This window comes from Anomalospiza imberbis, chromosome 15, assembly GCF_031753505.1.
Source record: "Anomalospiza imberbis isolate Cuckoo-Finch-1a 21T00152 chromosome 15, ASM3175350v1, whole genome shotgun sequence".
Classification (NCBI taxonomy): domain Eukaryota; kingdom Metazoa; phylum Chordata; class Aves; order Passeriformes; family Viduidae; genus Anomalospiza; species Anomalospiza imberbis.
The window spans coordinates 11,259,238-11,287,039 of record NC_089695.1 but is presented as its reverse complement, the minus strand read 5'-3'; the positions used below and the strand labels follow the sequence as shown (position 1 = coordinate 11,287,039).

The window sequence follows — 27,802 nt, the reverse complement described above, 5'->3', positions numbered from 1 at the left end:
CGAGGTGACATCACGACTATCGTGACAGCCTGACGTCAGGCAATGACATCACTCCCGTGGTGCCATGACGTCATAAGATGACATCAGGACTGCCGAGAAATGCTGACGTCACACTATGCCGGCGGGGGCCGAACTGCCCCGTCACTGCGGGCCTTCAGCGCCTCCCTTATATAGCGGCCAGCAGGTCCCGCCCCCGATCCCGATTGGCTGAGCTCCTCCGACGGGGGCTGCGATTGGTCGGGGCGGCTGTCAGTCAGGGGCGGCGCCGTGCGGAGCACCGGGAGGCCATTGTGGCTGGGGCAGCGGGAGGCGGCGGCCGGGGCCGGTCCCGCCGCGTCCGACCCAGGTGAGGGGGCGGCCGCGAGGGGCGTGCTGGGGCGGCGGGGCTGGAGCCGGGGCGGGACGAGCGCTGGGCCGGACGGAGCGCTCGGCTCGTCCCGCGGCGCGGGCAGAGCCGGGGCACCCCGCGGGCCGCTGCCCGGGCCCGGCCGCGCTGGAGGGACGCGGGGGAGCGGCGGGGCCGGGCCCTTCCTCCTGCGGCCGAGCCCCCCGCCCTGCCCGTGCCGCAGTGCCGGCCCCGCGGAGCCGCCTCTGCTCGTCCTGCTGCCCTGTCGCTCCGTGCCGGCCCCGCCGGTGCCCGTGTGCGGCCGGCCCGCGCTCGGCGGCCGCAGAGCCCCGGGAGTCCTGCTGTCCCGGGAGGGCAGCAGGACCGAGCGCTGCGGGTCCCGCGGCGAGCCCGGGCTCTCTGGAGCCGAAGCGATTTCTTAGTAGAAGTTTTAGAAAAGATGTGTGAAGACTCGTCTTGCTCGCTTCTTACATGAACAGCGAAACTGCTTGCAGCACATGCATGTTTAAACTTTTTCTCTCTTTACGCCAGCTTGCCCTGGCAGAGTTCTGAGATCTTTCAGTGTTTGCGTCTCTATGTGATAGCTGAATGAGGCTGTAACAGGTAGTGGTGAAACCTTCGTTTCGTCAGAAGAAGGTCTACTTTCCAAGAGTTTCCAGTTGCAAACTACCTCTAAACTGCTGTAATCCTTCGGGGTTACCCAGCTAGAGCTTTGTTCCACTTTTGTTCTAAAGTTTGTCAGTAGAGGAGTGAGGTGTAGCTCACTGTGATTTTGTAGTTGGACTATTTCGTTTTGATATATACTGCTGTAAAGATTAAAAAAAAACCTCTTGATATTATTGGATGATAGTCCTTTAAAGGGCACACCTGAATTAGAAATGCTTTTGCAAAGGTGAATAAGAGAATGGGGGGGAGATTTTCTGCACAGAATTCCCATATGTTTTTATAAATACTCGTGTACGTATCTATTCACTGCTAATAGTGTCAGCAGTAGAATTTTAGCTTAAGGCTTAAAAATCTAGCCAAGCTTCATGTTGTTCTTGTGTTCTGTTGTCAGCATGACATTTCTGTAACCAAAACAACCCCGGGAATGTGTTCCCAGTCTTTTCATAAGCTTTTGACTTGAAGATATCCAGAGTACAAATCTGGTTAATAATAAGTTGCCATTTTAATAAATATATTTTAGGGAGCTGACTGTTTAATGCAGGATGTATTCTGCAGTGCAGTTGCTTTCAGCTTCTAAAGAATTCTCACTAGAATTGTGTATAAGCCTACTACTGGCAGGTTTGGTGTGTTGGTTATTTTTCTAGTAGGAGACTAGCAGGTAAATACCAAGAAACTTATTTGACAGATATGCTTCTTACTTGCACAGCAGGAAATCTGTTTTTATTTGGGGGCTCTTGCCCCCAGAATGGATTGGCTGAAGTCCTGTGAACAGCTACAATCCCGTGGCACCTAATTTTACATTAGTGTGTATGTCTGAAGTAATGTATGTCCTGATACATTCAAGCAGCTTGAAGCCCGAGTGAAAGTCAAGACTCATGGAGAGCTGCTTTGCATAGAGAATTGCAAATTTGTTGAAATACATAAAACTTGTGTGTTCTGATACCCCATTTCTCTCTTTGGGGCTTTTCTAAAGAGCTTATGCTCATCTCCAAGTGATTTTTGAAAGGTGGCTTTGTGCAGACAATGATTCTTAAAGGGAGGGGTTTTTCAGGATCAGGATAATTTTGTTTTCCCGTATTTGTTTATCTCTGTTACAGAAAAGTGTTTCATTAACTCCTGAAGAGGTACAGCATTGTTCTTGTGTAGCTAACAAGTTGATATCCTGTAACTTGATACCTAGTTTATGCAAAATCTGTACTTTTTTTGTTTTGTCTCTAAGTCCTTGCAGAGGAGGATCTTGACCTTCAAGCTGTACCTTTCTTACAATATTGAAGATTCAGTGAAAATACCATAGGTGCTCAGGAACTGTTCATCAAAACACTTGGTACCCCAGAGTGCATAGCTTTGGAGTAATGAAGAGGGATGAAAAGAAGAGTGGGATGTACCAGGGAAGTCTGGGAGCTGCCCTTGCGGCATTGTGTGGTCTCATATTAGTGCTAGCTGGCTGTGGAGCTGCATCTGACTGCCTCTAATATTCTTGTGTAGGAGATTTTGTTTTCTTCCTCCTTCTCCCTGTGACAGAGCAGAAAGTTGGTAGCCCACGTTTTCCCTTTGCTGATCCTTTCTCCTCTGCTTTTTTTCTAAAGCTTCTAAGAGGAAATGTCAAGTAAACTGACTCTCTAAATTGCTGCTGGAGATGACCCAGTTGAATGTCTGCCTCTTAAAATGCTGCATAGATTTTGAGAAACTAGAAGGTAAAAGGGACTCTAGACATTTCTTGAGAATCTCTTAAGACTATTACCGTTTGGTTTAAACTCAGTCTTTATTAGGGCTTGGAGGTCTTCCACCTATTTTACTGCAGATTCTTTGAGTTCATCAGCTGACTTAAAATATGGAAAAGATGCTGCTCCCTCCTACATGCACCGAGGAAGACAGAAATCCAAATTCTAATTCTTGAAGCAACCAAAAGTTGATTTTGTGGCTTTGTGCCCGTCTAGGTTGGGTGTCTGGGTTGCCCTTGAGGCTTTTCTGTTTTGCATTGGCTCACAGATAGTCGATGGGGCCAGTGAAGAGAGAGACGAGCTGTTCTTTCAGTAACCAAAGCAGACAGCACAGAGCACAGCTGCTCCGGGGGAAGGGGCTGCTTGCATTTCCTGTTTTAAGAAACAAGTTTCTGGGCTCTAATGGCACTATCTGTCATAGTGAATGCGAAATTATGAAGGGGAAAATTTGTTAGAGAGCTCTTCAGTAATTACTGAGGTAATTTACTTGTAAGGTTGGGAAAAGGGATGGACACCCAGGAAAACTGTTGGTCTGTGCTCTTGTTACTGTAGCACTTCAGAGCTAAAGAGGTTGAGTCCATTACTGTGTTCTTTGATGTAATTACTTACCTCTTATTCATTCTTGACAGATTAATTTAACTTATTCTCTATTGTGGCAGGAAAGCCTCTTCTAAACTCTAGCACAAAAGTCTTTTCTGTAGTACTACAAAGACTACAAAGTCTTGTTCTGTAGTACTACAAGGACACTGACTGATAGTGCAGGGTGTTGTGGTGTGTATAAAATGGGAAGGAGAATGTGTTGCCATAGGTCTGGATCAGGGAAGGGTTATCTGGCAGAGCCCTCCTGAACAAGGCTGATGGGGATTTTGGAGAAACTGCAGCAGCCACAGGCATCTGGGGGCAGTTTTGTTTTAAACTTGTTTTGCTGTTTTAATCAAGTCTTTTATCAAAACCCTGTTTCCTTCTGTCCATGGACTCCATGGATGTCTGTTGTCACTTTGTCTGTGTTCTCAGTGTTTGAATAACATACTTCTTGATTTTTTTTTCTGTAATACAGAAATTAGTACAATCCTAGCACATAGCAGTAGTTCTAAGTTAGCGAGTAGCCTTCAAGGAGTAGAGAGTTGTATTTGGGTGGTTTTGTTTTTAGAGTTGTTTACTTAGATGCTTTTTGTTTGAGTGATTAGAGTAGGAGCACACATTCCCTTTAAGCTGTGAAAGCTGTAATTGCTGTCTGTCTGCAAGTATATTTCATTAGCGGTGGTAATGCACAAAACTGAAAGAGTGTTTGTTTATGAATGAATGTTTAATGGTGTGCTGTTGAAAAATTCATATGTATTAAAATATGTATAGTATTTCCCATCTTGTCTGCCTGAAATTAGTGAGATACTGAACATTTGTTTTCTTTATTTTTCTTTAAGATCTTGAAAACTTTGCCAGGTCCCTGAGAGAGAAAACTACATGACACTACACCATGACTGACAGTAAATGTGATAGTCAATTTTACAGTGTTCAAGTTGCAGATTCAACATTCACTGTGCTAAAACGTTACCAGCAATTGAAGCCCATAGGATCAGGGGCACAGGGCATTGTTTGGTAAGTAATAAATACTTTATTTAAATATGAAAAGCTATAAATATAAAGCCAAGTTTGCATGTATAGAGGTACCAGAACATAAAACACTGGTAATAAATTCTCTTGTTACAGGGTTATGGACTAAATAAATTCTAAACCAATTGCTTGCTACAGTTCATGTGCAAACCTATTTTTTGTTCTGTTTTTAGGGAGAATTAATATTTGGATAACTGCATAAATTAGAATGGTCGACAAATTTCTTCCTTTCTCATTTATCACTTTATTTCTAGTTCTCCCATTGCCCTTGTAGTTGTGATATTGCAGTGTAAGGTATGACAATGGAGAGAGATTCTGGGTTTCACTCGTTCTTCATCATGGCCCCCTTTCTTCCCCCTCTTTTATTCCCAATCACTCCTGTCCATTTCTAGGAGCCATCAATGCAGTGCCTTGCCATTAACTGGCAGGATGAGGCAAATCAGTGTCATTGTCACTCCATGGATTAACCAGAAAGGGATGCTGTGTGAGGGGCTGGGCTGGCCGGCTCTCCCTTGGTGTGTCACCCCAGCTTTGTGTCCAGCCTCCACTGGCCCAGGACGTGGGAGTCTTTAGGCTGATCCTGAACCTTAGTCTCTTGTATGGCACCACACCTCTGGGCCAGCTAAAGGTAAACACTTTCAAATGTTTTTTAGACTGCAGCAATCCATTCTGCACAATTTAGTGCCAGCCCATATTTTGTTGGGCAAAACTTACTTGGTAACAGCAGAAATGTTTATTGATGTGGGTTTTCATTCCATAAACAGGGCAGCAAACAGATGTACTCAGGGACTCCGTGATATTGACTTCATCACAGCACATGGTGGGCTGTCCTTGCTCTGAATCCAGCCTGCAGTTTGTCTTCATCTATAAAATCTGCAGAATAAGTGTGATGACTCATGTACTGTGAACAACTCCTTAACAGCACCTGCCCATGTCTTCTTGGCCTTTTCATAACCATAACAAGTTATATAAGTAGGGAAAGAGTGCATTTCTATGAGACCATGCATTTAGTTTAAAAATTTTTATCTACACCTCTTTTCCTGCTAATCGGTGACAAACAGTCAAAATGAGAACACCATATTTCATTCTTCTTCAGTGGGTTGAGTGATGAGGGGGTCCTAGATCTTGGCCATTAGGATTTGGGAAAGATGTATAGTACTGACATTTTCTAGGTGTTGTTGTTCTCAGAGTTATGCTTGGTTGAGATGGCATGCAGGAATTTGGGTGCTTCAAAGTGTTTCTCCTTTCACTAGAAGCAGAGCATTTTTAAGCCAAATTACTTGGACTGGATCTCTTCTTCAGAATGAAATGCAGGTAGTGTTAAGGTCATTGTGTTGGGAGAAAGAAGAAATAATTTGATTTATTGGCTTGTTTTGAAACTACTTGATTTATGGAACAGCAGAGTGAAAGATTGCATGAATTTTCATCTTCCTGTGAAATGGCTCAAGTTGAACAAGGTGCAACATCTTAGTTTCTCCTAAAATCTTTATGCAAGGGAAAGATAAGTTTTACTTCCTAGTTTTTTGTAGAAAACTCAGTGTAAGATGAGTGCTATCCTGCTATGTTTGGCTGAAAAAATTGTCAAGACATTAGGGTAACACACAGATGTGATGGCTTTTTTATCATCCCATGTTTAATATGAAAAATAGGAAAAGATTTTCTGGAGTTTTCTGTCTGGATTTAATTTATTCTGTGAGGCATTCTTAATACCACCCGTGTCACTTCAGCTAGGAGAGGTCTAAATTTGTGCTTTTTTTCTCATGATGTTAATGGGAAACTCCACTGGTATTGCTCCATGTAGTTTTAACTTTGATATTAAAATGTAGGAAAATAAGTAGTTTTAAAAATATATACTTAGGAAAAATGGTAAATGAGAGCCCGAGGAAGATGAAAAAGTAACTCAGTTTTTATGTAGAGGATATTTCTAGCTCACACTGAACACAGGCCAGGAGAGAAACTGGATATACCTTTTGTATTTTATGTACAAAGTACACATATTTAATTTACTGCACTTCTTTGTTCCTAAGTATTAATACATCTGAAGTCTGGTAATCTATTTTGGTCTGAATCAAAATAACTTTTGTCTTTAACTTCCTGACATCTTTTTTTTTTCCCTTCTTGTCCTTCATTTTCTAAATTTTCTAGTCAGTCTCCAAAATAAGAAATTTAGGTGGAGTTCTTCATATATGCTTAGACTGAGGCTTGTCATACATCTGATTTGTCAGATCACAGAGGGACACTTCCCCTAAAATTATTCCTCAGTCTGCTGCTGCCCTGTGATTTACAGCTAATTCACGCAGACCGTCTTGGTTACTGATTTGATACTAATTCACAGGTATAGTCATTAACATATGGAAGTCACTAACCATTAAAGGCATTAACATATAAAAATTAATTTACGTGTAACATCTTTTGGGTGAATACTGAAATATCAGTGCTTTCATGTTTGGGAGGAAAACAATTTCTCCAAATGCCTGGCCAGTTGCTTTTCTCCCACTCTGTGTTTCCTTTTGCAGAGGCATAAAGGGCTTAAATCAGAGATTTACTGTAACATTCAGTATTGATTTGTGCACTTCACAGAAGTAAGCTGAAATAAATGGTAGCAAGTCTTTAGTGTAAGTGGCACGTTGGTACAAATTGGGAGGCATGTCCCAAGAAAACACATCTCCTGGGTGAGCCCTGCTTTGTGGTGGTGTTGCTTTTTTCTAGGAGGGAAAACAGTGCCTTTATGCTAGGAAACTTGTTATAATTTGATACTGTACTCTCAGGGAAGCTGTGCTTTTTGTTTGAGTACTGTAGTGTGATGGCCCTTTTAAGTCTGGTGTCACACATAACTTGATGAGATAGGAAAGGAGCTCACAAAGAGCTTAAATGTGCTTGGAAAAAATGTGAATGAGAATTCTTTCCTACCCTATGAAAGTAATATTAAATGGAAATAGGGTAACGTGGGAATCCTTATTTAAAACTGAAACTGTTTAAAGACTGGAGCTCCTCAGTAGCATGAGCTAGGAATTCACATATATTTTGCCAAATAGTCTGTGTTACTAATGATGACTATTCCCACTTTAGTCTTGTTTTGTTTATACAGATACTTCAGCTTTAGATTCTTTCAGCTATTAAAGTAAGTGTAACTTTGACCTCAAACTGCAGAGGGAGGGAGGAAACACAAGTGAAAAACAGGGTAAATTGAATGGTCATGGTCACTTTTAAGCTCTTGTATTCCTCCTTTCAGTCTGAGTTTTCCTTATTTCTCAGTTCAATGCATTTTTTTCCATCCAGCAGATGATGAATGTAATTTTCTGCTAGGCACTACATTTTTTTATCATTGCAAACTATCCATGTACAGGAGAATATGTACTGGAGAAGGGATCATGGAGACATGGTTGTGACTCTCCTTTAGCTAAGAGAAATTTCTGCTGTAAATACTAAATGATTGTCAGTCGGCAAAAGTGTCCAAAAATATTCCAAATATACAGATTAGGCAGCTGCAATGCTTCTTGATTTTAAACAAGCCTAAAATATTTTTAGATCTTGCAATTTTGGGTGTGAGTGTCAAGTCAGCAGTTTCAAATCTAAAGACAAAAAGGAGAGCAGGAAGACCTCTGATGAATGTCAGTGCTTCTGTTTGACTTACTTGTATTTATTAAAGATTGTGTAGTTTTTAAAGGATGTTTCTTTTCTGAATTAAAATTAGGTGTAGTACCAACAGGCTAGTGGATGTACTTTGTCTTAAATCTTGATTTCTTTCCTTCCTCACTTCTGCCTCCCTTGTGCCCCCTCCTGTCCCTCAAACAGACTTCAACTTGTTTGTCTTTGAACACTTCTAGTGCTGCATTTGATACAGTGCTTGGAATCAATGTTGCTGTGAAGAAGCTGAGTCGTCCTTTTCAGAACCAAACCCACGCCAAAAGGGCCTACAGAGAGCTCGTTCTTTTAAAGTGCGTCAATCACAAAAATGTGAGTCGGCCTTTGTGTTCCTCTCCTTACTCTGCCTTATCTAAAAAGCTCAGGATTTGCTCTCTCACTTGTTGTTAGTAACCATAGGAATGGAAATAGTGATGGGCTGGAAAGATTTGCTGTGGGCAATGCAGTTCTCCACAATGTATGGCTCAGTTTTTGGGTGAGCTGCTTGGGGTCTGAAGTACCAAGGGCAGGAGGTTTCTGCTGCCGTCAGTGTCTGTGTTGGAGACCAGGCCTTGCTGTGTTGCATTTGCCCTTTTTAAGCCATGTGCAGCAAAGCCTTTTTGACACTGGGGTGGTTTGTAGGTTTGACTATTGTAACTTCGCTGCATTTAAATCTTCTGAGCTTATGCAAGATTTTTATTAAATACATTGTTTAACTGCTGAGGTTTTCAGGGGTGCAGCACTGTCTACAAAATTTAAATGCTATGGACAATACTTGTGAATTTTGAAATCTTTGAACTCTCTAAAGTGAGCCGTGATGTCAGTACTTCATTGTTCAAATACAAGAATATCAGGTTTATGTGATTGCTGTGTGCTGGTACCAACATGAACTAGAAACATTGCTGGTCATTGGAGTTGTGCAGTCAAATCTCAAACTTCCTGCAGTCAGTTAGCCTTTCAGGATTGTTTTTTAAGTAAGCTTTTGGTGAGGCTGAGATGCAGCAGAATAAAAGCAAGGTGGTTATTAAAGATGGCAGTAGAGCAATTTTAGCAGTTCTGGAAATAGTACATCATAATCTAAGTTTAATAGGATGGCGTGGGGCACCTCTGTGCACGTGGTGTTGGACAGCCTTGGTTAAAATTCCTTGCACAGCATGTGATTTAAAATAAGAGATTATTATTTATGGGGGGAAAATGGGATATATTTCAGACACTGGGGAGGAAGCTAGAAGGTGTCATGTAACTTAAAAAGAAAAAAGTGATTTTGTCCTGTCTTGGTTCCCTTGGCACACATGCTGCAGTTTGGAACTATTTCTGAATTGGCAGTTTTTCAGCATGTGTGAATTAAGTGCAGCCAAGTAACATTCAAACTGTGTATACAGTAACAGTGTGCACTTTATTTTGCATAGTAACTTCTGCAGTAGTGTTAGGAGCTTTATATGAATTAAAGCAGAAGTATCTTCTAATGTTTTGTTTTTTATTTTATAGATTATTAGTTTATTAAATGTATTTACACCACAGAAGTCGCTAGAAGAATTTCAGGATGTGTAAGTACTAGCTTTTTTTTCATTTTCTCTGACAAATACAGGCCTAAACGCTAGAGATGGATTTCCAGTATTCTACAGACTTCATGCTTTGAAAATCAAGAGTAGCTAAAAGCTGAAATGGGCTGTGAAAAAGAGATATTTACCTTTTGTTCATCAGTCTGCCATACTTTGCTTGCACATGCACCTGGTCTGTGTGCATGGTCCTTCAGCTCCATGGATCACCTCAGGATAGTAACTTGGTTTGGATAACATAAGAGCAATTTTTACTGTACCAGTCACATCAGCACAAGAGTATTTGGGCCTCAGTTCAGAACTGAATATGTTTCTTTTTTATTCAAGCAGTATCAGTTGGTCTAGGAAGGATTCATGGCCATTTGGCTGGTGGGATGTCCCTAGGTTCCAGTGAGTGTGAATTGTGGTTTGTGAATGGGCTGCTTGGGTAAATGAGGGAGTGTTTGTGTCTGAAGAGGGTAAGTAGATGACAACTGAAAATTATTTTATGATTCTTAGTTCTCACTGTGGTTATCCTAATTTTCTTATTATTTAACGTAAAATACAGTGAAAGAGAGCATTTATGCTGCAATATCTGCAATCTCTACATCAACTTCACTCATTCTTAGTTTTTCATGATGCATAAAGACAGAATTATTCTCTGTATTACTGTTGATAAAACTAGTGGAATTTTAATATTTTGTGATGGAATATTGAACACTTAATTTTTAATAGATATAGGTAATTTTTCTTTGTAACTGTGATCGTGCATGGGTTTTTTTTATCATTGGTTTTTTGACACTTAGGTTAGCAAAAGTGATTTTTCTTAAATATCTCATATGCTAAACTTAAGAAAAATAAGACTTGAGTTTTCTTAATACTTTGTTTTTTGTGCTTTAGATATTTGGTTATGGAGCTGATGGATGCAAATTTGTGCCAGGTTATTCATATGGAATTGGATCATGAAAGAATGTCTTATCTTCTTTACCAAATGCTATGTGGGATCAAGCATCTCCACTCAGCTGGTATCATCCACAGAGTAGGTAGTAGTAGATCATTACCAATACTCTTTGTGAACACAGTTTTTATGAAACAGGAAGGAAGGGAGGGGGTTGTATAAATAAGCATATACACCAGGGGAGGAACATGCAGTTGTTAGTAAAGTGAATTTTTGGCTTATCCTGATTGTGAAGGGGGATGTGTGGGTATTATTCTGTATGTTAATCCTTCCTTAACTGAAGTAATTTCTTGTTAGGATTTGAAACCCAGCAACATAGTAGTAAAATCAGATTGCACACTAAAAATCCTTGATTTTGGGCTGGCAAGAACAGCATGTACTAACTTCATGATGACTCCATATGTAGTAACACGGTACTACAGAGCACCAGAGGTTATCCTGGGAATGGGATACAAAGAGAATGGTAAGCTGCTGGAGTAATGCTTTCAATCTTCTGCCTGAAGTATGTCTCTCTTGGAACATAACTACTTTAAAAAGAGGAGGGAGGGCTGCTTTCCCCCTGTCAAGTTTGTTGTTAAAGTATTCTAATCGTGGTATTGGAAATGAAAATTATTATAGTGTAATTTTTTTGTTGAAAATATGATAGTTTTCTGTATGCTTTTCTTCATTTAACATGAACTGCTCTCTCTCCCCTGCTATAGTTATATCTTGTCATATATTCACCATTATCTTTTTGCCATGTTTTTTATTCTCAGAGAAACTGTTGAGACACTGATGGTGGCTGGTATTAAAAAAATCCAAACAAAAAATCAATATATGAAAAATGAACCCTTTAATCAACATAATTTTATTCTGAAACATCTTCTTTTTGCAGTGTGTCCCCTTTTGCCTCTCTGATTATTAAAATACATTGCAGATCCCTACCATAAACCATGCCTGATATTTTCTTAAGTCTGCTTGGTGCTCTAAGAGGCTGGGTGTTACATTATTAAAACCAACACAGCTGCAATATATTGAACATTGAGCCAACAAACTTGCTGCCAAGGAATTGTCCTTGCATTATTGGGGATTTTACCTGCTGATTTTTACTAGCACAGAACTTCTATGCTCTTTATCACAAGGGCTTGTGGATGCCATGGTTTTGAGTATCTGTACTTTTGGGTGTGTAAAAGAAGGGATTTGTGGCATCTTGCTGGGCCCTTGATAATGATAAAACCACTTTATTTAGTGCAGAAGGCAGCTTGTTGTACAGCAAGTGCTGATGTGGATCAGAACTTCAGTAAAGATTGTTCTGGTTGGGACAAAAATAAATTATCTGTAGGACTGTAGGAATACAGTGTGAGCTTTCAAATAAATAATTGTGGTATTTAAAAAAAAATCTCTTTAATCTTTTGTCCTTGTTGCACCTAACATATGATAGTGGATATCTGGTCTGTTGGGTGCATTATGGCAGAAATGGTCCTCCATAAAGTCCTGTTCCCAGGAAGAGATTGTATCCTTCTTCATGGTGGTTTCACAAGTGTAAACACTGACTATGTTTTACAAAATACAAAATTCAGGAACAGTTGGTGTTGATATGATTGAAAATTCACGTGAGCAGTTTGGTTTTCCACGTTGTTGTGTTTTACTGTAGATGCAGATGGTTTTGTTTGTTTTCCTCACATTTGTTCATGATACTCCATAATTTGATCATTTCACTTTTATTTTCAGTTGATATCTGGTCAGTTGGGTGCATCATGGGAGAATTGGTGAAAGGTTGTGTGATATTCCAAGGCACTGATCGTATCCTTCCCTAGTCATCCTTGAGTCCCATTCCACTTCCAACAGAAACACAATTATTTAGATCTGTATAAAAGCACAAACAATATTTTTAATAATGTTTTACTAGATCCACTGTACTCTTTGAAATTAGTGTCATTAACCAAGTTGTTGAGCTTTCCATTTTATTTTCTTAGTAGACTATATTTCATGTATTTTATAGTGGTTGAATCCAATGTATCATGAGCTTAAGCTTTTGTAGTTTAAAAGACAGAAACTGCTAGGTTTGAAAAATAGGAAATAACTGCTTTTTAGCTCTTGTTCTTTTGTAGATAAGTGTTTTAAGCAAAAGCCTACAAAGTTACTTCTTAACTATGCATGGATTTTGCTTATAATTTGTTTGAACAGTAGACTAATTTTTTTTTATTGCACAATTTTTTTGAGTTTTAATCAGATTTTTTTCTTATTTATTAGGGCTTGCTGGGCAAAGGTGACCTAATGGCAAGCACACTGCATGAGATCTTTTTTTATTATTATTTAACATAAAAAGAAATACTTTCTGGAGGTTCTTTTTTTTTCCCATTTTATGAAAATTTGATTTTGGATTGACTTCTTCTATAAGACAGTTGTTCTTCCATGTCTCCTTCCAATATTTTTCACTAAGATTTCATAGAACCATAATCTCAGAACAATTTGGGTTGGAAGGAGCCTTAAAAACCATCTCATTCCAGCCCTCCCTACACCTTCCACTATCCCAGGTTCTTCAAACCCCATCCAGCCTGGCCTTGAACCCTTCCAGGGATGGGGCAGCCCCAGCTTCTCTGGGCAGCCTGTCTTCATAATTGTGCTCCAAGTTTTTGAAGCCAATATAATATTTTTGCTGATCAGCAAGGAGCAACCACCACTAAAACATCAGGTGCCTGTTCACAGATACTTGTGTATCTTACAGAGGAGGATTTCCAGTTTTAACACTAAATTTCATGACACTAATCTTCAACAGTTGATCACACATTATTTAGTAGTAAAATGATTAAACGTTAAATAAGTATCATTTTTTTCTACCTTTCTTCCTTTCTATATTTATTGTTTTACCTTTTGAGGCCTTCAGACCAACCTAACACAATTCTTCATGGATGTTATGTGTCTTTCACCTGCATGTTGTTAGCATGGGCTATTTTTATTTGTTCATGAATAAATGAAGGAAATTTTGTTCATGCTTTTTGAATATACAAGTTATCATTTGTGATTCTCTAAGGGCCACTGAAGCTCTACCAGTCTATGTTTCAAGGAGTCTCCTCCCCTGAGGAAGTGCATAGCTGTGCTTACAGGGATTTTTGCTTCTTGTAAGAGTTTCATTTCTCTTTAAAGTGAGATACTGACAATTGTGTGTTGTTGAGGCCTTTCCTGGGTGATCACTGCGTGGGTCAGGTTGTCACCTTCAGCTGCAGGGTGGTTTATGGGCAGTGCTGTTGTGCATGGCCATGAAGCATTCCTTTTGTTGATTGTGTTTGGGGTTTCTTTTGTTTAGTTGCTTTTTAAAATTTCAATTTTAAGATGTCTTAGTATTTGGGTATTTAGAGGAGGGAGCCAAGTTTAGCATATTGCCCACTGCTTACCCTTGACTATCTTCAGGAAAATCTGCTCCTAGATTCAGTAATTTGTATTTTCCCAGATGGTGGATGGGAATTTCTGGGATACTTGCAGCAGTGCTCTGGGTGGAATGAGATGCTCTGTGTTGCCAGGGTGATGGATGCACAGAACCTGCTCCTGACTCTGCTGGGGAGGCCTGAGTTACTGCCAGCTGCTGTTGGAAATGAGAAGTGGAGAAAAACCAGAGAATACAGGCACCTATGGTGACATAGTGGAAAAGCCTGGCAGCAGCCATGTGTTTTTGGTGTTCTTTCTGCCCATATGGAGAAGAAAACTGATGGCTGACCAATGCAAAAAGCATGAGGGGCATTTGTGCTTTCTTGGGAAAAGTCATGCTTTGTTGTGATTGTAGGAAGGACTCTGTTTTCAGCTTCTCTTCTTCCAGAGTCCCTAAAGGCAAATAGACTTGGCACGGATTAAATGCCTGGTTCCTTCTGACCCTGAAGTCTCTAGAATGGGGAGAGTGGCTTTGTGTGAAGCCTGCCAGGTCAGTCACAGAGCTTACTCTGCCTGCTTTAGACTGAAATCCCACTTGGGTTTCTGATAAGAGGCTTATTTTAAGTCTGTCCTATATTGAGAATTTTTTCAACTTTTGCCATCTGTAAAGCACTTTGAAACTGAGATATTGTTTTTTGCCTGTTTTTACCTCTAAAGTGGGATGGGTCATTAAGTTTTCTGTCCTTCCCTGCAGTCTTCTAAGGCCTCAATAAACTGGACTCTAATTTGATTTTCTGACTAACCAAGCTGCCCTTTCTTAAAGGAAAAGCATCTTCTTGAATCTAGATTGGTGGAGCTATCACACAAATCAGTTGCTCAGCTAGGAACAAAATTTCCTGTTGTATGTTAGTTTTCTCTTTGTCTGTGCTTTGTTTTAGCATGACAGTTAACAATATCAGTTCTGAATTTTGATTTTATTATAGCTTTTCCATTGGAATGCATTCAGTAAGCAAATAAAATTTTCAATCTTTGTATCAGAAGTCTAAAATCTTATAATGGAGCAGTGACTACTCATATATTTGTAATTGTATTCTTGACACACTAACTGAAGTAGAAGCACCTCAGTGTTTTTTAAATACATCTTAATTCAAAGTACAGCATATTTGTTATTTAGTAGCATAGTCTGTCTATGAGAAAGGATAGGTTGAAGTGCTAGATGGTGAATTCAGCTATGAATTTTTTTGCAAGGTCAATGGATAGGCTCTGCTGGAATTGCACATTCTTTTTATCAGGAAAAACTGGCAAGTGTAGATCTGAGCTGACTTAAAAGTAGAAATATTAATGCTATGTGTCCTGAGTGTGATAAATGAGCTTTGTTTCCCTAGCTGGGCTGGTTCAGAGCAGGCTCTGGTATCTCTGTAACAAGTGTCACCGTGGCTGGGGAAAATGCAAAATGCCTTCACTTGAGAGGGGGAGAAGGGACAGTCCTGAAGAAACATGAGGCCAAATTTCAGTTTGTGACTTGTAAATACTGTTATTGTAAAATATTTAAATTTTGAATTATAAGAACAGAGCTGTCTGTATGATGGTTGATACACTTAAACAAAAGAACCTACTATAGAACCTTCTGGAATATGGATTTCCTGTTCAGAACTCCTCTGAACCTTTCATGAAGTTGAAAAAGAAATCAACCCCTCCCTAACACCAACCAAAAAAAGCCCCCAACCATCCAACTACACCCCTGCAAAATGCTCCAACTCAAAGTTTCATTTCCTTAGGAGACAGGTACAAAGCTCCTTATTTCAGGTGGGATGCATTTGTGCTTTAGGGTTTTTTGTGTATTTTTCTCAACCTTCAAGAATCTTCAGTGTTCCTGATGTTACGTTGCCCTTCAGAAGATTCCACAGCAGCCTTTCTTTTCTGACCTTAGAGTTGTTTTGCTATGGATACAACTGCCAAATAAAGTTTCTTTTGGATTCTAGAAAAATATTATAATTAGAAAAAGATACTTAAGCATAATGCATTGTGCAGCACTTCCAGCCTGTCCTTCAGAATACACTGACACAAAAATAAGACTCAGATTTTGTAGCTTTTTGCATGGGAGCTCAGAATACTGCTGATGCTACAGTCAAGTTCATCTTTGTGTCCTCTGTTAAGTTCCTGTTAACTTCAGATTTTTAAGTGGTATTTTTTTAGAGCACAGACTTCAAATTCTTCAGCTGATTTTCCTAAAGATATGGTGCAGATATTGATCAATGGAATAAAGTTATTGAACAATTAGGAACACCATCAGCAGACTTCATGAAGAAACTGCAGCCTACAGTGAGGAATTATGTAGAAAACAGGCCAAAATATCCTGGTATTAAGTTTGAAGAGCTCTTCCCAGACTGGATATTTCCATCAGAATCTGATCGGGACAAATTAAAAAGTAAGGCGAATTTTTTCTCTCTTTTTTTTCCTATGAAGTTAATTTAAAGTGTTTGCAGCACACTTAATTTAAAGCCTAATAAAAATATTTATTGCAGTAGATGTTAACATTAAAAGCTGCATCCCTTCTGTTTCTTTCGTTTATGACAAGTTCTCAGATCTTAGTAGTAGTTACTAAATACTCCTTCTCTGTCCCAGGATTCTGTTTAATTCTCTTAATTTTAATCCATTGAATACTGTCTGTCATTTAGTGTTCTCCAAAAGTAATACTTTTTATTGGGATTATTGCTGATCATCTTGTTCTAAGTGCATACAGCTCATTTGGGTTATATTTTATCTTCAGATAATTACTGAGAAAATAAAAAAAAAACTAAAACCAACAATCCACCTTATTCTGTAGAACAGAAGTGAAAATTTGCAGTGCATGTCCTGTGTTTCCAGTATTTATTTCCTGTGTCAGACATTAAACTCTGCAGCTCTTTTACATGTGTGTTCTTTTCACCTTTACTTTCTAGCCAGCCAAGCTAGAGATTTATTGTCAAAAATGCTTGTAGTAGACCCAGACAAGAGAATTTCTGTAGATGAAGCCTTACGTCATCCTTATATTACTGTCTGGTATGATCCAGCTGAAGCAGAAGCTGTAAGTTTACAATTAAAATAAATATTTAAGATTCCAATTCTATAAAAATAGCTTTAATTTTAGTCAAGAGCATGCTTTGAACTCATTGGCTAGCAGGAGTCACACAGGAAGCCTTCAGATGAGCATTAGGGGCAGAATCACCTGAAGGACAGCTGCTGGTGGGGAGCTGATAGAATTCTGAAAGTGATTGTTAATATTTAATTTTACTTACAGAAAGAGGTGCCTATTTGGTGGCAATCCTGGGCTTTTTGAAACAGGATCTTTCTCTAAGGCTCTGTAAAGCCTTACAGTTAATTTCATTTTGGTTGATGCTTTTAAACAGCCTTTCAGTGTGAGGTAGGACTTAATAGCAGATTCTGGAGTTGTAAAATGAATGTGTCTTTGAAGTATAGGGAATAAACTGCCAAAATGAAGGTAAAAAATGCTAAAAAAGATGTCATTTTTAGATTTTTTTAGTTAGGATTGGGTGTGTTAACCTGATGTAGTAGGCACTATAGACTTTTCTTTTCTTTGTAGCCTCCACCTCAAATCTATGATGCACAATTGGAAGAAAGAGAACATGCAATTGAAGAATGGAAAGGTAAGGAGTGAGCATGACAAATTACATTTATTGTAGTACCTTGTGTTATTAGTGAGTGGCTGCAGCGTGTGCTGGGCTGTGTAACAGACTATTCCAAATAATTCCCACTATTCCAGATGAGCAGTACTGCCTGTGGCAACAGGAAAAGAAATCAGTGATGGAAACATGTTGTGTGTGCAGTGAATACATATCTAGGTGTGTGAATGCTCATATATACATGAACCATTCTGAAGTCTGTTCAACAAAATGCTGCAGTTTTCTTTTTTTCCTTCCCTTTTTGTTCTTAAGTGCTTGTAATCTATAGAGCTTTTTCCTTGATAGAGAGTTCTCTGAAAAAGAAACATGCCTCTTCTCTGTGTGCATTGTTTAAGCCATATCTCTTGACAATATTTACTAGTTCATTTGTTCTAGAAATCTAAAATAGCAGGAGAGTCCTTTGGTGTAGTTTTTTTTTTCTAATTTCATTGCTTATTTATTGACCAAATAGATTAAACTGTTGGCTTAAACAAAATAATAAACAGCACTGTGGTATTAAAATCAATTTCGCCTTACAGTTTTAGTCAAAACCATTGAATGGTGAGGCAGTTAAAATTTTAACATCTGCCATCACAAGACCAAGGGTAATAGGCATCATTTATGACTACTTTGAAAGCTGCTTGCTTTTGTAAAACAGCATTATAAACTTCAGATATTGATTCTGGCTGATCTATACATATGATGTCCTTAGGGCATGCCTGCACAGGTAGGTAGGCTTCAAATCATCTTTGATTGCTGCAAGGTGGAAAAGTAAAATGGATCCACTAAATGTAATTGAATGCATTTGTAAACATTGTTACTCAGAATCGAAGAGTCCTTAATCTATGTAGATATTGTTATTTAAGTTACATTAAGACTATGGGTACACACACAAGCTTCTGTGATTTAAGTTACAGCTCTGGATTTTTCTGGATGTTGGTCAGGTGACTGTATCCTTAGTTGTCCTTGACTAGTAAATGAGGGTTTTCATACAATATTTTAACTGTTTGACCTTCTTCAAAATATCCAGACTTTCCTCAGTGCACCCATGGAGGTGGTTCTTCAAGAATAAAAATTTGTGTATAATTTTGTTATCAAAGTAAAATTTCAAGGGAAGTTTACATAAAATCAGATTTTGAATCCAAATCTTATTTAAAATATTTTTAAAGTTAATATTAGTGCATTGTAGGGATACATAAAATTTTGGGGGTAAGATTTTTGTTATTTTTAAGTGGACAGCTATGCTATTTATATGATATGTTGATTTTGGTACAGTCCTTATGTCTTTCTGTGATGCTTGAGAAAATCTGTGTAATTCTCTTATCATTGCTGTAGGCAAGATGGCAAATGAATACTTCTACAGTTGTACTTCCAGACTGATCCTTAGCCGTTTCCTTGTACCTTGATACAAATGTGAATTATTTACAAATCCTCTGTGATCTTACAGTGCTTTTCTGTCTTCTTTTTTCTTTTGTCCCACTGTTCTCTTGTAAGAATTAATATACAAAGAAGTTATGGATTGGGAAGAAAGGAGCAAGAATGGTGTGGTAAAAGATCAGCCCTCAGGTTAGTCATTGTTTCAGTAGTTCTGTAACTGTCACACGTAGAGCTGTGAATGAAGAAATCCTCTCAGTAATCCAGGTAGGCAAAGCTTTTGCTGTTTGGGACTCTTGAGACTGATCTGCCTTTGGAGATCCATGTGCTCTGCTTTTTAATTGTTCTGAACTTGGTCTTGCATGTCCCACACCCTGAGCTGCCTTGTCCCTAAAGGGCTCAGTCATCAAATGAAGTTATCAGCACCAGTTAGCTCACCTGGAGCTCAGGTAACTGCTGAGTGCAGTTCTGAGGCTCAGCATGAACCCCTTTCCTCAGGGCTAAACAGCTTTAGGGCTCCCTCAGGATACTTAACAGTGCTAAGTGTTTGGGCCATGATTGAATCCTTGTGTTTGCTGCTGTTCTCACAGCTCAGTAATCAGAATATTGTGCTGTCTTTTATTAACTATATCTGTTAGATTTCTTGACACTCAAGTCACTATTCACACTATGCATTGTTAGTCTTTTCTTCCTTTCCTCCACAGAGAGGGAGAAAAATAAAAATCTCTTAAAAGGTCACCTTGGCTTTTGAATGCTAGGGCCCTTAGTGCCGGCTTTTCTCCTTTTTTATTAACTCCATTATTTCCTAAGGATTTCTGTGGGGAAAGTGCTGCTCACAGTCCAGAAGAGTGGTTATTTGTGACTGTAATATTGTCTTGCCTCAGATTTTATTATGTTTGGTTTTCTTAGCACAGATGCAGCAGTGAATAGCAACACCAGTCCTTCCCAGTCATCATCTATCAATGACATTTCATCCATGTCAACAGAGCAAACATTGGCCTCAGACACAGACAGCAGCCTGGATGCTTTGACAGGACCCCTCGAAGGATGTCGATGATCAGCCGTGATTGCAGACTTGACTTTGGAAAAGAACTCTAGTTTCCATTGGGCCTGAATTGCTTGTAAGTTAATGGAACCAAGTAGAAAAACTCCATGTTCTGCATGTTCTGCTAAAGTAATGCCTGTTGTTTTTTTTACTCAGTTGTTATGAAATTGCCTGCTTAATGTTGTAGAATGGAAGCAAATCAATGTCTGAAGAACAAAAAAAAAAAATTAAATTTAGACACTATTAGAGGCTTTTCTTTGTTTCAGCCTATTTCAGGTGAGCAGTTATAATAGACTTTTAGCCAATAACTCCTCTTAAGTGGCTTCATCCATCTCCAGTCCCAGCTGGCAGGCTTCTGTGACACAGTGGTTGTTTATATTTAGTAGAGTATTGCTCATCAGTAGGTTTTATGAATGTATAGTCCCTATGAAGTCTGTGTGACTGTGTGACTGTGGCAGTTTGATTTATTTAACGACTGGAGTGTTGTGTGTAAGTGTGAGCTCACATGTGGAATGCTCTCAGTACTGTGTTTAAAGGGCAGTTTTTCTTCCACATAGCACTTTTTTCCTTTTAATCAAACCCTTTCTATCTTCTTGTAGAAGAGATAAACATGAAGTTCAAAGCATAAAGCCATTACTTTGTATTTCAACTGAGTGTCTTTTCCAGTCTTTTAAATATGGACAGAAGATACAGTGGCTTAAATAAATCTTGAGGAAGGGTGAGTGACTTTTCTGTGAAGCAGTGCCTGTTTAGAAGGAGACTGTGCTAAAATGTTCTGTATTTTCTAGTTTGTGATACTCATCCTTTAACAAAGATAAATAGAAGTTTTATCTGTGATGCTCTTCATTCACTGCAAGCTTGGATAAAAGGAGAGATGACTTGGAGATACTTACAGCCTCAAAAAGCTGCATAAATATTTTCCATTTTTTAATGGGTTCATTCTGTCTAGTGAATAATTAAAGAAATAAAAGTACAGTAGTTCTGAATCACTTATAAATTAAGCATTTAGGTAACAGAGCTTAGCTCTGTTCTCACCTTAGGAAAGTCTATTTCTAGTGAGAAGAAAGACATGTTTAATACAAATTTTCTAAATGCAGTGTCAGACAAGAAGAGGAGGTTATTTGCTGTTTCCATACAGATTTATCAATACAGTTTTCAGAATCAGATAATACAAAATTACCTGTTACATTGCACAGTCTGTTGAATTAGAAAATGCATTTGCAGTAGGGTAGGGCTTTGTAACACACACTTGTGACTTTGTGCACATTCACTTTGGAGTGCACAGGTGTGAAATTTGCTGCAGGATCTCATGTGTGCATGTGTGTGACTGACCAACAGAACTGTAAGAGTGATAGACTTGTGCAAGATGAGGTAAAACACCCCTTTCTTAAAGGCACTATATTTAGCTGTTGATTAGATATTCTTGTCTTGAATATATAAATAGAACCTGTAAAATATACTGGCCCAGAGAGACACTGCATTACTGACATACTTCTCATGTAAAACACAATTGTCCATTGTTCCAGGCCATAGGACTCAAAAGGCAGCATGTTCTCCTTATGCAAATTTGCTTTTATGGTAAAATTTCACCCCTTTTGCATGGCTTAATTTGCTGTAGTAAAACAAACAAGATTTTAGTGTCCCAGAAGATTTAAAAAATTTAACAAAGTAGTTAATGTTAATTTCAGAATTGTATTCTGGCATATCTGAGTTTTTAAATTCTCTTAAATTGAATTGCAAGATACTTGGGGCTTGTGTTTTTTCTTATTGTTTGGTTTTCAACCTATGGATAGCTTACTTTTATCTTTGGATACTGACAGTATATGTGAAATATTTTTAGTGCATTCTTGTCACTGGAAAAGCACTTAAAAATATCTATTTACCATGTAGCAGAAAAGTACACTTTGCTGTTCTTTTGCTTTTTTTAGTCCATATTATTTGTGTAAGTTAAAATAGCTGAATTCACCTATTCACAGTGACTAATTAGTGATTCATTATGGAAGTCATCTGCTAAGTTTCATTTTTCAAGACTTCTAAATTTTTCAGCTGAAGTTGCACTATGCTATGTTCATTTTAACAGTTTCTACTTTAGAAGACTTAAACGTTTCTTTTTCCCTATGTGATTTGAATACTCTCAGAGTTGAATTTTTCCTGTTGAACTTGGGCTGCTCAGCACAACGGAGGGTTGGACCGGATGACTTCCAGGTCTATTCCAACCTAAATTATTCTGTGATTCACATTGTCTTTTAAATGTTTTTAACAAAACTGTTCCTGTCTTCATGACTTGAACTGGTATCTGTCCTTCTCCTAGTACATACTGTTAGCTTCAACATACACTCTTGAAACAAGAGAAGAAATTCCAACCTTGAGATTAAATGAGTTTATTTGTAAATCTTCTAGGAAAAGCTGTCTCATACCTAATTTTTTTAATGTCTTTTTGCTATGGCATACATTGAAGCTTAATTACAGAATGCCTTCAGAGCATGCATGAAATGCCTGTGAATATTGTGGATTTTGACTCCAGTTTAATTCAAAACCATAGTGCCAGTGCACATATACAGACAATACCCACCAAACCCAGCCAGGTGCATGCTGCAGTTCCCAGGCTATCCCAGTGTGCTCATGTGGGCCTCCATGCACTGCATGCAGCTTCTCCCCATGTCACTGCTCCTGACTGCAGGGGAAATTCAGTGCCAGGTTTGTGACATGGCTGTCTATGCCACGAGAACCTCCTGGCTGATGGAAAACAAAATCCAATGTAACTTGACAGGGGTTTAAAAATTAAGAGAGTTTGGTGTGCAATATAATCACTTTTATTCCTAATACTAAAATTATGTATGTAAAGTGATGCAATTGACCGTGTTTTGCACTTTGGCATTTATAAATATTTATATGTATTTAAAGATTAAGAATATTTGTGTGTATACATATATATGAAGAAAACAGCTCAGTTTTGTAAACATGAATGTTACTTTCCTTTGAGAGACTTTGTATAGTCTTAACACTACTGCAGCATACATAGACAATTTATGAACTATGACTAAAATAAATAGTGGTCAACATAGATACAATCTGTAATCTTAACTGCTCACCTGAAAGAGAAAGGGATCTTTGGCTGTCAATAGATACTTTACCAGAAACTTGTTAAACTTCTGAACACTGAGTAGCTGAATGGCATTGCAGAAATGGAGTATGTTTTAAACAGTTCATTTCATCTGTGCTCATATCGTTTTTCCTCAAAAAAGCCTTTAGAAAGAGAAGCTTGGCATTTTGCAATCTGGGTAAGCAGCCAAAGTGTACTTTGAGGAAATACTGTGGTATGACAAGTCTAGGTCTTTATGGAAAAAGACAAGAAACAAATGTCAAAATTAAGGCTTTGTCTGCATGGATCATACAAACTGAACTAGTCTTAGGACTGGAAACTACAGTTTGCAAACAGCCTGTGAAGTTTTGTAACGTTTCCAGCAAGGGCTTGCATTTTCTTGTCAAAACAATGAAAAACTCAACCTTGACTAGAAATTAACTAGTTGGTTGGAGAGTTTAAAAAGCTGTTAGGAACCACAGGGCTCTTGAAAGAGGTTTTGTCTTTTTTACATCCTAACAGAGCATATGTGTTTACTCCAAATTAATTAAAAGAAAAAAAGTTATTCCATATGTTTAATTTTTCTTTCTTAAAGGAAGGACCTTAAATGCTAAATTGCTTTCCTTAAAATTAGAATTTTATGAATGAAGTAGAGTTTAGCTATTCCAAACACAGCTGACGTATGGAGTCTCCAAGGACGGGGTGGGTGAGCCTTGTGTTGTCACAAGGGCCACCCTCCAGCTGGGAGTGAGCTGGGAGGTCACAGCTCCAGGTGCACACAGACCTTTGTGGTCCTTGGGGAGCGTGGGCTCAGCCTTGCAGCAGCACAGAGTGTTTGGGGTAAGTGCTGAGCTGCATTTGTCTGCATGTTCTACATGTGTCATATGGATTCTAGCAGGGCTGGATGCTAATCCTAGTGAGGTCATATTCTGGGAACCAGATTCTTTCCTGGGATGTGTGTTGTGTCATTCCTGCTCAAAACTGGTTTTGATCCAGGGACACCTGCATCCAGATGCAGAATTTGGACTTGAGTTCTATAATGAATCTAATGATTTCTTTGCTTTTCCAGAGTGTCTTGAATTATTTTTTTAATGTGTTGAAATATGACAAAAAAAGTGTATTCTGGTTCATTATTTTACATATTTTAGATTGTCTTTTACATGAGTGATGTTCTAAGAGCTTCTTACACAAGCTGTCAAATCAGTTTTGGTTTTTGCCCACTCTGCATGCTAAAATAATGTCTGGGGCTAAAATAATGTTTTAAGCAAACCATCTTTTCTCGTGTTAGCTTTGGAGGAAATTGGAGAGATAACCATTTCTTCTGTTTGTGTTTTATAAAATGATTATTTTTGCAGCTAAAATGTCAGTTGTTGGATTTCATTCCCACAGTGTTGCTTTGTGGATATAAATTTCTCGGGTCCGCTATTTCAAATGTGTATAACAAGTCCGGTATAAAATTAAACTAATAAAATGCACTCTTCTGCAATTTGTTATTGAAAACATGGCAAATCATTTTGGTCCAGGAATTCAAAACAAAATAGAGAAAATACATTTAACTATTTAAGTTTATTCAGTGATGCTGCTGCTTATTTTTTTTAAAGGTGCTTGCAGTTTTGCACAAAATAAATCAACTTTATTAATTGCTGGGTTTGAAGCACTTTAGGATTCTTCTAAATACAACCATATATGGTGTGAAAAGGAATGACATAACATGCTTAATGTGTTTAAATTTTGGTTGTAGCCTTTGCTATTCTGACAGATTTGATCAGCATGTTTCTTTAAACCTGTTTTCAGAGATTAGAAATCAGAAACCTTTTGGGGGCTGAAATTTAACACATGGTAAGAGAATCATTTGGAAATACCTTCTGAGTGGGTGACTTGATTGGCAGTGTGACTACCTGGCCATCTATTAAATAAAGACACAGCAATGTCTGTTCCTGTAGCAAGGGCAGCTCGCTGTGAGCACTGGGATTCTTTTTTTAAACAAAAACCTTTTCTTAACTCTTGGCTATGCATCATGAAGGTGTATGTGCTGTGGTGAGGGCAGGACAGCTGCTTTCTGGGACTCCCCTGCAGCAGATGCTCTGTGACTGCCACGGGGAGACACTGTCCCTGCTCTGCAGCGCTCCAAACACCAAACCCCTGGTATTTGTGGGAGGTGCTGCAGCAAGTCCTGTGTTTCTTTCCCTGGTGAGCAGTGGCTCAGCACTCCACAGGCTCCTTAGGATAACAAAAGCAGAGGAGGAAGGAGTCAGGTGCGAAGAGCGAGTTTGGTGCTGGCTGCCTGAAGCAGAGATTGTGTTTGTTGCTGATCACAGAGCTCCTTATACCCCTGAGCATGTGCTGTTGTCTTGTCTTCTAATGGGAAAAACCTTTTTTTGGAAACCCAAGTGTATCACATTTTCTATGAATTCAGATGCTTAAATTGGTGCTAATTTTTTAAAAGAAAATGTAACAGATGGTTAGCACTGTATTTGTCTGTTTTTGATACCTATATTTTCTTAACTGGTAGCAAGCCAAACTTTATAAAATGACTAATGTGCATTTTCAGCTTCATCAGATTCCCAGATTTTCCTAAAGTAAAATGTTTAAATTTCCATGGTAGCTACTGCTTCTTTGGAGCCATTGCTTTCAGATGTTTTGTACACTAATCAAATGAACACAACTAGAACAGACAGCAATACCTAACTGTCCCTTCCTTTAAATCACAACGTGGTTCCCCAGGTGGTTTTAGCAGTTTAAGATGCCTAATTAAGAGCAAATTAGAGATACTTGTGTGCAGTAAACTCAGTATATTGAAGCCTTACCTGGTTGTTTAGATAATTTATAAAGATTATACAAATCTTCATCTATTTTAAATAGGGAATAACAAGCAGAAATAATTAACTGTTTTCATACAAATTAAATGTAAATTCCAGAAAATACATTATTTAATGTATTACATTAAACATGGGCTACTAAAGAGTGTAATAGGCTCATTAAGTGATTAGTTATGAAATCCAGTTTTATCCAATGACTCAAAATAAACCCCCTCCAAAATGTAGTTCTTTGAGAATTTCTTTTGAATGCCTTCAAGTTTAACTCCCCTCAGAACCAGTTTTTGGTTTGGTCTCCTCTTTCCCACCTTCTGTTTACCAAATGTCACCAAAAGTAGCATCAAGCCCTATCACTTGTTACAGTGTTCTGGTTTTATGGCCTTATCTTTAGTTCTAGTCTGGTCTATAATTTCAGAAGAAAGATGTGCTTTGAAGTCTAACTGTAGATACATGTGGCCTCTTCTGCCTATGGAATTAGGCTTTGATTGTCATATCTCATTCTCAATGCTTGTGCAATAGGAACATATTCCTCTCAATGCAGTGGCTATTTTGTCTAATGCTGGACTTTGGTTTCAGGATGACTAGAAAGTTTTTTTGGGTTTGTTTTGGATTTTTTTTTATGGATAGCAGTCATGCTTCATTGGTTTTTTGGACTGATACTCTTTAGGAAATTAGAATTTCATAAGGAAAACTGTCAATAACTAGTTCTGTAGTTCTAGTTAAAGCCTTGTTCTGAAGCTTTTTGGTTGTTTGTTTTTTTTTTCTTTCTAAAAACGTTATTGTAAAACAGTACTAAAGCCACTGTAAATTACAAATAAATATGTATACATAAAAGATTTGAGCAGTCTGTCTTATTTACTGTATTTTTTCTTCCTTATTTACTTGTATTTTACTTACTTACTTGGTTCTTCCTATGTTGAAATAGAATGTTTTATGTAATCAATGATGTATGTTTGTCTAGATTACTTCTTTCAAAACATGAAGTTTCAATTACCACTTTAGCTTCCACTTAATGGAAACATAGGTGTTGGCATGAAAAATGAATGAAAAAACTTAAATTGATTGCAGCATCTTTTTCCTGAACAACTGGAACACATTTGGACACATTAACAGCACTTGGTTTTACTACCATTTGGGGGGTTTTGTTGTTGTTTAAATGGCAGAAGCTTGAAAAAAATAGTTCCACTGTGCTTCTTTTGAGGATGATCTGAGTATTTTTGCAAAGACAGTGATGAGGTTTCCAGGCACCTTGCAGAGCTGTCTGCTCTGACTCCAGGGAATGGGAACTAAAACTGAACTGCTGCTTTGATCTACTGGATTTAATGAAGGGTTTCTGATACTAAAGGGAGCATTAACAGCTGCCTTCCCACATCCAGGGCAGGGGCTCTCAACCAGCTTCTGGTGTTGGGAAAGCTTCACCTGGAACAGTCTGAAATTATTTTTACAGCAATGTTTCTTTCTTGTGTGGAGAAGGTGGAAGTTTTACCTCTTCTTTACAAGGCTTTGCAACAGAGTATCTGGATAAAGCAGGGATGGCCAGTACATCCCAAAACATCCAAACATCCCTGTATTAGATGATGGGATGTTTTTCAGGTTGCTGTTTGAGCTACAAGGAAGATCTAATCTATTAAATACACACCAACAGCACAAACAAAAAAAAATTAGGCAGGATGATGATGTGTGAGCAGGGAAGTGCTTTGCAAAACATTAGCCAAGAACATTCCTCACTTATGCAATACCTTTTCTTTATATTTCCTGCAAGTTCTTGATGCTGGCAGGACAGTTTTTAAAAAGTAAGGAGGGAAGGATGTGATTAAACAAGCCTCAAATATTTTTGGAGGAAAATGGGACTAAAGAATCTGATTTTTCTCATAAGGTCTAAAAAAGAGAATGCAAATGCTGGAATTCAGATGAAAAACCTGCTCATTTGTGATTGCTTGGTGTGAAGGTGGCAATGAAACAAGCTCTTGTTCAGCGATGCACACACATGAGCGCATGGAAGGGGTTGGCCAGG

At 38.5% G+C, this 27,802-nt stretch overlaps 1 protein-coding gene across 6 annotated transcripts; it reads left to right on the top strand.

The window, feature by feature from the left end:
• The first annotated feature begins 196 nt into the window (after positions 1-196).
• On the top strand, positions 197-26,620 carry MAPK9 (mitogen-activated protein kinase 9). Of its 6 annotated transcripts, none has more exons than XM_068205854.1 (12): positions 197-346; positions 4,155-4,329; positions 8,172-8,301; positions 9,457-9,515; positions 10,407-10,545; positions 10,762-10,927; positions 12,175-12,246; positions 16,055-16,237; positions 16,752-16,876; positions 17,393-17,456; positions 18,966-19,037; positions 19,760-26,620. In XM_068205854.1, exons 2-12 carry the CDS (start codon positions 4,208-4,210, stop codon positions 19,900-19,902), a joined length of 1,275 nt encoding a protein of 424 aa, XP_068061955.1. In that variant the 5' UTR covers positions 197-346; positions 4,155-4,207; the 3' UTR covers positions 19,903-26,620. The 6 variants fall into 6 exon arrangements, with proteins under 6 accessions (XP_068061955.1, XP_068061957.1, XP_068061956.1 ...); XM_068205856.1 differs by having other exon boundaries at positions 19,755-26,620; XM_068205855.1 differs by lacking the exon at positions 12,175-12,246 and adding an exon at positions 11,885-11,956.
• Positions 26,621-27,802: the final 1,182 nt, after the last annotated feature.

What these genes read in the sequence shown, in the direction of transcription:
- MAPK9 (XM_068205854.1), top strand. Translation starts at nt 4,208, where the DNA reads ATGACTGACAGTAAATGTGATAGTCAATTTTACAGTGTTCAAGTTGCA. An exon ending in CTAGAAGAATTTCAGGATGT is followed by an intron (nt 9,516 to 10,406) that starts GTAAGTACTAGC and finishes TTTGTGCTTTAG; the next exon opens with ATATTTGGTTATGGAGCTGA. An exon ending in AATGGGATACAAAGAGAATG is followed by an intron (nt 10,928 to 12,174) that starts GTAAGCTGCTGG and finishes TTTTATTTTCAG; the next exon opens with TTGATATCTGGTCAGTTGGG.